The following is a 10,871-nucleotide window of genomic DNA, read 5'->3' on the forward strand; positions in this document are numbered from 1 at the left end:
ATCTATCTATCTATCTATCTTCTATCTATCTATCTATCTATCTATCTATCTATCTATCTATCTATCTATATCTATCTATCTATCTATCTATCTATCTATCTATCTATCTATCTATCTATCTATCTATCTATCTATCTATCTATCTATCTATCTATCTATCTATCTATCTATCTATCTATTCTATCTATCTATCTATCTATCTATCTATCATCTATCTATCTATCTATCTATCTATCTATCTATCATTTTGTCGAATAATTAACTTTTATTACTACAAAAAAGTTAATACCAAAAAGTAAGAATAAGGTCGATTCCGGTTCATCTTTTATCGGTCAAAGTTCGGTCGCACATTTACTACTGTTTTATGTTTTAGATCTGCAGTTAAACTTTGTACATGTTGAAATCCAATGTTTCATTTATCATTTTTCTCCCCTGCCAAATAAATTTTTCTCACTTCAAGACCACCTGTGTGTTTCACAGATTTGTGGCATTTGGCAGAATCATAAATTATACTTTTTTGTTGTATATCATACATGCCACATTGTATATGTGTTTACAATATGTTTTTGTAGCTATTTGTAGGAAATTAGCTTAATTTAAAACATTTTTCTAATATTTTGTTTATTTTGAATTTGTATTTTGTTCTCTTACAGATCATTGGTTTAACAGTTGTTATCGCCTCGGCCTGGATGCTGACAGATCCAACATTTGTACTGTCAATGACACAATCCTACAATCATTATTACATTGCTTTGTATGTGTTTTGGGTATTGGAGTTTTAATAACAATTGGGGCATTTTTCGGCTGTTGTGGTGTATTGAAGGAATCACAGTGTCTGCTGGTGTCGGTAAGAAAGCGAAAACTAACTAACGCCTACATACATATTTAGTGAAAAAATTTTAAATAATTTAAAAATTTGGTTTATTAGGTTTTTAACGCCTACATTTTTATTAAAATTGAGTTGCATTTATTGAAATTTTGTTTGTTTTGTTGTAAGTTTAATATTTTTTTAATCTTTCTATTTGATCTTGTTTAGTTTTTCTGTGTAACTTTGGTGGTGATGGTAGCTCAGATAGCTGCTGGCGCTTGGGCCTTCCACAACAAAGACAAACTTGATGACATTGTTAGAGCTTCAGTGAAATATTCCGTACAAGAGGAATATGGTCAATCAAGCATGAGTTCACGTACGGTTACATTCGATACGATACAAAAGAATGTGAGTATATTTGATTTAAAACTAAGAAAAAGAAAAACTCCCACGCTCTGGGAGTTTAACAAGAAGTCTTACAAAGTGTAAAAAAAAGAAAGTTTTTAAAAAATTTTATAGTTTTCTTTCTGAGGAAATGTTACAATCAAGCTATAGGGAGCTGTCACAACAATCAGCTGTCAATATCAAAAAATATGTCAGATCAGATATAGAAAATCTGAACTTTAGTACTTTTTTCACTACTTTAAATTTCAAAAAATACCTCTATAGATTAGTCTATCCTTTATTTTATAGTTTAGTCTATAGTCTAGTCTATAGTCTAGTCAATAGTCTAGTCTATAGTCTAGTCTATAGTCTAGTCTATAGTCTAGTCAATAGTCTAGTCTATAGTCTAGTCTATAGCCTAGTCTATAGGCTAGTCTATAGTCTAGTCAATAGTCTAGTCAATAGTCTAGTCTATAGTCTAGTCTATAGTCTAGTCTATAGGCTAGTCTATAGTCTAGTCAATAGTCTAGTCAATAGTCTAGTCTAAGTCTAGTCTATAGTCTAGTCTATAGTCTAGTCTATAGTCTAGTCTATAGTCTAGTCTATAGTCTAGTCTATAGTCTAGTCTATAGTCTAGTCTATAGTCTAGTCTATAGTCTAGTCTATAGTCTAGTCTATAGTCTAGTCTATAGTCTAGTCTATAGTCTAGTCTATAGTCTAGTCTACAGTCTAGTCTATAGTCTAGTCTATAGTCTAGTCTATAGTCTAGTCTATAGTCTAGTCTATAGTCTAGTCTATAGTATAGTCTATAGTCTAGTCTATAGTCTAGTCTATAGTCTAGTCTATAGTCTAGTCTATAGTATAGTCGATAGTCTAGTCTATAGTCTAGTCTAAAGTCTAGTCTATAGTCTAGTCTATAGTCTAGTCTTTAGTCTAGTCTATAGTCTAGTCTGTAGTCTAGTCTAGTCTAGTCTATAGTCTAGTCTAGTCTAGTCTAGTCTAGTCTAGTCTATAGTCTAGTCTATAGTCTAGTCTATAGTCTAGTCTATAGTCTAGTCTATAGTCTAGTCTATAGTCTAGTCTATAGTCTAGTCTACAGTCTAGTCTATAGTCTAGTCTATAGTCTAGTCTATAGTCTAGTCTATAGTCTAGTCTATAGTCTAGTCTATAGTATAGTCTATAGTCTAGTCTATAGTCTAGTCTAAAGTCTAGTCTATAGTCTAGTCTATAGTATAGTCTATAGTCTAGTCTATAGTCTAGTCTAAAGTCTAGTCTATAGTCTAGTCTATAGTCTAGTCTTTAGTCTAGTCTATAGTCTAGTCTGTAGTCTAGTCTAGTCTATAGTCTAGTCTAGTCTATAGTCTAGTCTATAGTCTAGTCTATAGTCTAGTCTATAGTCTAGTCTATAGTCTAGTCTATAGTCTAGTCTATAGTCTAGTCTATAGTCTAGTCTATAGTCTAGTCTATAGTCTAGTCTATAGTCTAGTCTATAGTCTAGTCTATAGTCTAGTCTATAGTCTAGTCAATAGTCTAGTCTATAGTATAGTCGTATAGTCTATAGTCTAGTCTATAGTCTAGTCTATAGTCTAGTCTATAGTCTAGTCTATAGTCTAGTCTATAGTCTAGTCTATAGTCTAGTCTATAGTCTAGTCTATAGTCTAGTCTATAGTCTAGTCTATAGTCTAGTCTATAGTCTAGTCTATAGTCTAGTCTATAGTCTAGTCTATAGTCTAGTCTATAGTCTAGTCTATAGTCTAGTCTATAGTCTAGTCTATAGTCTAGTCTATAGTCTAGTCTATAGTCTAGTCTATAGTCTAGTCTATAGTCTAGTCTATAGTCTAGTCTATAGTCTAGTCTATAGTCTAATCTATAGTCTAGTCTATAGTCTAGTATATAGTCTAGTCTATAGTCTAGTCTATAGTCTAGTCTATAGTCTCTTATATTGTAATATGTAGTCTAGTCTAGACCTGTTCCTGTTTCAGAAATTTGTTTTACTACTCTCTGGAATAAAAGATTTTAAATATTTATTGTTTATCTTTTCAGCTCAAATGCTGTGGTGCTGATGGTCCCGGTGATTGGGCCACTAGTCGTTTTAACAATGTAGATCGTACAAATATTGTGGATATTGCTATTTCTTCGATGAATGTCTTCTACAATATACCAGAATCCTGCTGTAAAGATGAACTCAAGGAAAATGTTTGTGAAATGTCTAGAAAATTGAAATTTGGAGGAGCTCTTAATGCCGCCATACACCAACAGGTAAGAAGAAATGATTTTAAATTTTAATAATTTGATAACTTTTTTCTACCTACAAAACAGGGTTGTGTGGATAAACTAATCGATTTCATATACGATAACTGGGTCTTAATCTTTGGCATAACGGCTGGTGTTATTTTATTGGAATTATTGGCTTTGACTTTCTCTTTAAGTTTATGCTGTGCCGTCAGAAGTCATCAGTATAAAGCCTGAGAATTACAGAATTCCCAAAGGGAAATATCTGATGATGAAAAATACTAACCATATTCTTTAAGGAAAAAACAACAACAACAACAGCAGCAAAAACAACAGCTTAAATATAAACTAGGATAAAAAGAGAATTAATGATAATATAATTGAAAAAGAAATGTTTTGAACAAAAATTTCCCTTTTTGGGAAATGATTTTAGTTTTTAAAACCAACTTTGGAAAATTTTTAAATATTTTTTGGACTAGAATCTCGTAATACTTTTGTTTTCTTAAGAAAATAAGTAAAAAAACCTGCAAATCATAAGCAATTTCTTTGTAAATAATAAAACAATATATTTCCTGGTTTAATTAATTAAATTTTCTTTAAAAATAAGAAATAAATCATTAGGAAATCTTTAATAATAAGAAAGTTCTCAGCTAAATCCGGGAATATGTTTTCAGTTTAAAAAGATCGAACAAAATATATTTCAAAAAATGTTCAAAACTTTAAGTGAAAACTTTTCTTTATAGTTTCCACCAATTCACTCCGAAAAAATGTTCTTAAACTTAAATTTATTAGTTAATTTTCTCCAGAAGAAAAAAACAAATTTAAAGTAAATAACCAAAATTACTTTAATAAGTTTTAAGTGAAAAACTTTAAACTAAACTTTAGATTTTGAATAAATTTAATAATTTTTTAAACAGAAAGCCACTTACTTTAGAAAATACACTCAAAGAAAAGTTAAGAAACACACACAAATTTTGTTTAAATTATTTAAGCCTTAAGGAAGACTAATTAATAAATTAATAAAACAAAAAAACAAGCAATTTTTTTATAAGAAATTATAAGTTAATTTTTTAATAAAATAAAAAAAAATCTAAGAAAAAAGTAAAATAAAGTTAATTTTTAAAAAATCACCACACTAGACATACAGACTCAAATTTCACCACCTAAAGCATTTAATAAGGAAAGTAAAGTAATAAATAGAAATCTAAAAATTTTCAAATTAAAACTTTTCACACAAAAAAAACTCATTTAATTTAAACAGTTTTTCATAAACTAATTACAATTTAATAACTAACTTAAACTTCATTTTATAAGTTTTCAAGCTGCAAATCTAAACTAAATTAAAACTTAATTTAAAAGAAAATCTTCTATCTGCCATTAATCTAATTTCAAGCCTCCCTAACTACTTTAATTGTTTCTAATTTATTGTTAAATAAAATCTTCTTTTTTAAGTCTTCCGCTTGTTTGCAATAATTTACTAAAATGCCAAATTTTATTTTTTTTAAATTACAAATTTTTTTTATATATATTTTTTTATGAAAAAATTAAAACTAATAAAACATTCCACAAGTTCAAAATGAAAGCACAATTATATTAACAAAATTTGGGTGATAATAAACACAATAATATAAAGAAATAGTTGAAAAGAAATACGCGCACAAAACAAAATCCCCAAAAAATCCAAGAAAAAGAAATTTGAAAGAAATAATTGTTAAGAATTTTACTTGTGAATGAACAAAAAAAGAAAAAGAGAGAAAATAATTTTATTTTATATATAACAAAATAAAAGTGAATTGTTTAAATTTAAAATGAATTAAACGGTTGGAAGGACCATTTGCTTAATAGAAAAGGAAATGCTTAAAACAAGTTTAGTCTGAAGGTTTGAAGGACTAACGAAATTTATACTAAACCTTTTCAGTATTAAGGTTCGTAGGACCATTTCTTTAGGTATATTTAAACAGTTTTAGTTTAAAGGTTTGTAGAACTATTTCTTTTTATGACTAAAGAAATATAACGACAGATTTTAAACAAATTACTTAAAAACACTTTCAGTCTAAAGGTTTCAAGGAAAATGGTCCTTCGAACCTTTAAACTTTAGATTACCACGAAAAATAGTTAATAAAAATTATATACAAAATTGAAAAAAAATATAAAAATCTTTGGAAAAAAGTAAATTATAGAAACTGCCTTTACGAAGGACCATTATTAACTCTTTCACGTATATAGGAAACCGGTGTTCCAAGTCAAAATTAAAATTTGTCTCGATGTAAAGCGTAATTTTGTATTCACAGCTACATTAAATGGTTATCTAGTGCTAATGAAATACAACGAAAGTTATTTCTTCCATAATAATGTTAAGGTTCGAAGGACCATTTTTAATCTCAATTTAGATACAGTTTAACTTTTGTGCTTGTTACTCTGCATATGTAACGTTAAAAAAGTAACAAAAAAATAGTTTTTAAATAAATTAAAATAAAAAGACAGACTCGAAGGACCATTCTTAAGTAAGAAATATGGATTTTCACTTAAATAGTAAATTACAGCCAATATTTTTAAAGAATTTGTAAAAAAGTTTGAGGAACTTTTGAAATATTGTTTTAAACAAAGTTAAAATAAATAAACGAGCGCGAACTGATTAAGAGAAATTAATTCAAAACAGTTTCAACTGCTAAATCGAAGGACTACTATTAGCTAAAGTTAACATTGTTAAAATAATTATAGAACTTTTTCAAAATAACCCTAATCAACGAAACCTAGTTACAGAACAAACATACACTCTATAAGCAAAAGAAAATGGTCCTACGAGCCCATAAAGTTAAACTATTAAAACCTAACCTAAACAAACGCATAACTTGAAAAACTTTAATTCACAAATTTTCGATTTCTAAAGTTTAAATTCACTTAAATATCTTTGTAAATCAAGCACTTATTAGTAAAAGTATAAACATTTTAACAAATAGTTGGAATGCTTTAAAAATGGTCCTTCGAACTTGTAGAAATTGTAATCATTTTGGTATGATTTACAAATTTATATTTGAGACCTCAAAAATCAAACATAAATCTTCTAATTAATAGAATTCTATAAAACCCTATTTTTTTCAAATTTCCTTTCAAAATGGTCCTTCGAACTTAAGCCTAATATGATAAATTACACAAATAACTTTATAAATCAAACATTCATTAGTAAAAGTATAGAATTTTTTCTAAATAGTTCTAATGTTTTAAAATGGTCCTTCGTTCGAACTTGTAGAAAATATACTAATTTAGCTATGACTTACAAATTCGTGATATAAAGAGACAAAATAAACATTTAAGATCTAAAGAAATAAATATAAATCCCTCAATAATTAGAATTACTGTAAAACAGTTTGTATTCCACTAATTTCTTCTAAGAAACTCTAGTATTTCTGAAATGGTCCTACGAACTTTAGCCTGACATGCTAATAGACTTTAATTCATAATTTTTGTTTTCTATAGTTTAAATTTAATCGAATAATTTTATAAATCAAATACTCATTAGTAAAAATATAGAGTTTTTCACCTTATAAATCGAAATGGTCCTTCGAACTTGTAGAAACTACAATAATTTTGCTATGAATTAAAAACACTTGAAGGAAAGAGACTAAATATATATTTGAGACCTCAAAAATCGAACATAATTCTTCCAATTAATAGAATTACTACAAAATAGTTCGTATTTCTTCTATGTAAAACTAATTTTTCAAATTGCCTTACAAAATGGTCCTTCAAACTTAAGCCTAATACAATAATTGGCTTTAATTCATAATTTATGATTTCTATAGTATAAATTAAGTCGAATATGGTTGTAAATAAAGCACTCATAAGTAAAAGTATAGAATTTTTTCTAAATAGTTCAAATATTTTGAAAATGGTCCTTCGAACTTACTATTATTTTCAAAATGTAAAAGTAAAAATACTAAATTTACATTTAAGACCAAAGAAATCAATTGTAAATCTTCGAATTAATAGAATTACTACAAAATAGTTTGCATTTATTCTATGAAACAATAATTTTTTTAAATTGCCTTTCAAAATGGTCCTTCGAACTTAAGCCAAATATGATAATTGGAATTAATTGATAATTTTTGATTAATATCATTTAAAATTACTTCAATAACTTTGTAAATTTAGCACTTATTAGTAAAAGTATTAAATTTTTCTTCAAATATTCCGAATACTTTAAAAATGGTCCTTCGAACTTGTGGCTAATATAATAATTCTCCTATTACTTACAAAATTGTTATAAATCAAACAATCTGAATTGAAAGCTTTTAAACTTCAGATTTTTGCATTAGACTTTAAAATGTTTGAAACAAAATTTAAATTTTTAATAAAATTTTTTTCAATTCTTGTTCTATAAGTTTCCTATCTATTAAACAATTCACTTTTATAATATTTATTAAACAATTTTTCATAAATTATAGGAAAAATTTATTTAAACACCAACTTTCTTAACATATGGCCAAACATTTAACAAATTATTTTTAATATTTTGTTATTGAAAATAAAAACAAAGTTTATTTAAAATTAAATAAATATTTAACATAACCAAATAAAAAAAAATCAAAAAGAAAACAAATTGTTAGTAAAATTTTGTTAAAAAATATTAATAAAAACGAAAAACAAAATCCCACAAATAACGTAAAACCCAAAAATGGAAACCTTAAAAATTTGTAACTATTTACCTGCTTTTACAAATAATTTTTTTTATTAAAAGAAAACAATTTAACACAAAACTACACAATTTGGTTTAATTTAAAAAGTTATCAGTTTAAAGTGAGTGTTTAAACAATTACTTTAAAATGATAGCTTAAGGTAATTTATATTATAATAAAAATTAAACTAAATTTTGTAGCTTAAAATTGTAATTTTTATGTTTTTATTATAAAAGAAAATATATTTATTTATTTAATAAATAATACAAAATATTTGTTATTTATTTATTGAAATCCCTCTATATATACTTTTTTGTTAAAATCTTTATAAAAAAAAAAATAAATATTAAACAAAAAACAAGAAACATTTCATATTTATAGTAAAAATTTAAACAAAAAAACTTCATATGCTTAATAGAAACCCATTAACTCTTTAAAACACTTAAAAATGTTAAAATAATATTAAAATTATAAAATATAAATATTTACAAAAATTTTCATTGAAATCAAAGCCGAAAGAGAAAGCACAATTTAGTATAGAAATAATAAAGGAGAAAAGAAGTATTTGAAAACTATGATTATAAAACCCAAGGAAAATCAGTTCCAAATCAGAATTAAATTTTCTAAAGTTTATAAACTCCGTTTTCAAAGTAATTTATATAAGCAAAAAGTTATTAACAATAAAAAAAAAACAAACAAAAAGTAAAAGTAGTTGCCAGAGTTTGCAAACAATTATGAAAAAATCCCGCATTAATATATAAAGAAATTTATTAAAAATTATTATTAAAACAGTATTTGTAAAACAAGGCTCAAAGTAAAGTATATGTATAATTGTTTAGATGTTATTAAACGATATATAAAAGTAAAAGATTGTAGTAAAGAAAAAGCTCAGTTATCATAAATATCACAATAGTAATAAAAACAAGCTAATATACAGAGGAAGTTTAAGTCCAATAAGCAGAAGAAAATGGTACTACGAGCCCTTCAAATATAAATCAAATTATCTTTGAAAATGGTCCTTCGAACTTAAGACTAATATGCTAATAGGTTTTAATTGATAATTTTTTATTTATATCGATTAAAATACTCAAATATCTTTATAAATCAAACACTCATTAGTAAAAGTATGGAATTTTTTTCCAAACAGTTCGAATGTTTTAAAATTGGTCCTTCGAACTGAAGAAAAATTTAATAATTTTACAAACATAAATCTTCCAATTAATAGAATTACTGCAAAATAGTTTAAATTCTATTAATTTCTTCTATAAAACTCTAGGTTTTCAAACAATCTTTAAAAATGGTCCTTCGAACTTAAGCATAATGTGCTAATTGGTTTTAATTCCTAATGTTTGATTAATATTGTTTTAATTTACCCGAATTACATTGCAAATCAAACACTCATTAGTAAAAGTATAGACTTTTTCCAAATAGTTTGAATGTTTTAAAAATGGTCCTTCGAACTTGTGACAAACATAATAGTTTTGCTATTATTTACAAACTGTTAAAGTAAAGAGACTAAATTGACGTTTAATATCTCAAGAATCAAATGTTAATCCCTTAGTAATCAAAATTACTAAAGATTAGTTCATATTCTATTAATTCATTTAGGAATATGGTCCTTCGAACTTAAGTCTTATTTGAAAATTGGTTTTAATACATAATTTTCGGTTTAAATAGTTAAAATTACTCGAATAACTTTTTAAATTAAACTGTCATTAGTCAAACTATAGAAATGTTTCTAAATGGTTCGAATGTTTTAAAAATGGTCCTTCGAACTTATGGAAAATATAGTAATTCTACTACTTTTGACCAAATATCATAGTAATGAAACTAAATTTACATTTGACACCTCATAACCCAAACATAAATCTTTCAATTAATAGAATTACTTCAAAATATTTCATATTTCTTCTATGAAACTCTAATTTTTCAAATTACCTTTAAAAATGGTCCTTCGAACTTAAGCATAATGTGCTAATTGGCTTTAATTCATAATTTTTGATTTATATAGTTTAAATTTAATCGAATAACTTTATAAATAAAATACTCATTAGCATATAGATTTTTCCATATAAATTGAATGTTTTAAAAATGGTCCTTCGAACTTGTAGAAAATATGATAATTTTGCTCTGGATTAAAACATTTTAAAGGAAAGAGACTAAATTTTCATTTAAGTCCAAAAAAATCAAACATAATTCATCTAATTAATAGAATTACTGCAAAATAGTTCATATTTCTTTTATGAAACTCAAATTTTTCAATTTTCCTTTAAAAATGGTCCTTCTAACTTAAGCCTAATATGATAATTGGCTTTAATTTATAATTTTTGATATATATAGTTTAAATTTAGTGGAATAACTTTGTATATCAAAGACTCATTAGTAAAATTATAGAAATTTTTAGAAAAAGTTCGATTGTTTTAAAATTGGTCCTTCGAACTTAAGAAAAATATAGTAATTCTACTATTGTTGACAAAATCTCAAAGTAAAAAAACTAAATTTTCATTTAAAACCTCAAAAATGAAATTAATTAATAGAATAACTACTTAAAAGTTCATATTCTATTAAGTTCTTCAAAATAGTCCTGCGAGCCTAAGGCAAACTATGGTATTTTTTCAAAGTTTCTAGGACTTTCAAAATTTAAGTAATATCTCTGCTTATTGGCTTAATTTGTACCTTATTTCATTCAAAACTCGACCGCTTAACATTTCAAATCACATTATAACTCAGAAACCCCCATTTTAACGAGAAAAAATAACTCGCCCACTTAT

At 25.7% G+C, this 10,871-nt stretch overlaps 1 protein-coding gene across 1 annotated transcript in view; it reads left to right on the forward strand.

The window, feature by feature from the left end:
* The window catches only part of LOC119600831 (tetraspanin-8-like), a 50,127-nt gene extending 43,491 nt beyond the window's left edge, over nucleotides 1–6,636 (forward strand). Inside the window, 5 exon segments of the mRNA XM_037951399.1 lie at nucleotides 654–762; nucleotides 765–847; nucleotides 1,037–1,216; nucleotides 3,236–3,451; nucleotides 3,512–6,636. Coding sequence (XP_037807327.1) covers nucleotides 654–762; nucleotides 765–847; nucleotides 1,037–1,216; nucleotides 3,236–3,451; nucleotides 3,512–3,661 — 738 coding nt within the window. The 3' untranslated portion in view covers nucleotides 3,662–6,636.
* Nucleotides 6,637–10,871: the final 4,235 nt, after the last annotated feature.

The sequence above is a fragment of the Lucilia sericata genome, unplaced genomic scaffold, assembly GCF_015586225.1.
Source record: "Lucilia sericata isolate MDLA Ls3-8-SP2 unplaced genomic scaffold, ASM1558622v1 Contig000123F_arrow, whole genome shotgun sequence".
Lineage (NCBI taxonomy): Eukaryota > Metazoa > Arthropoda > Insecta > Diptera > Calliphoridae > Lucilia > Lucilia sericata.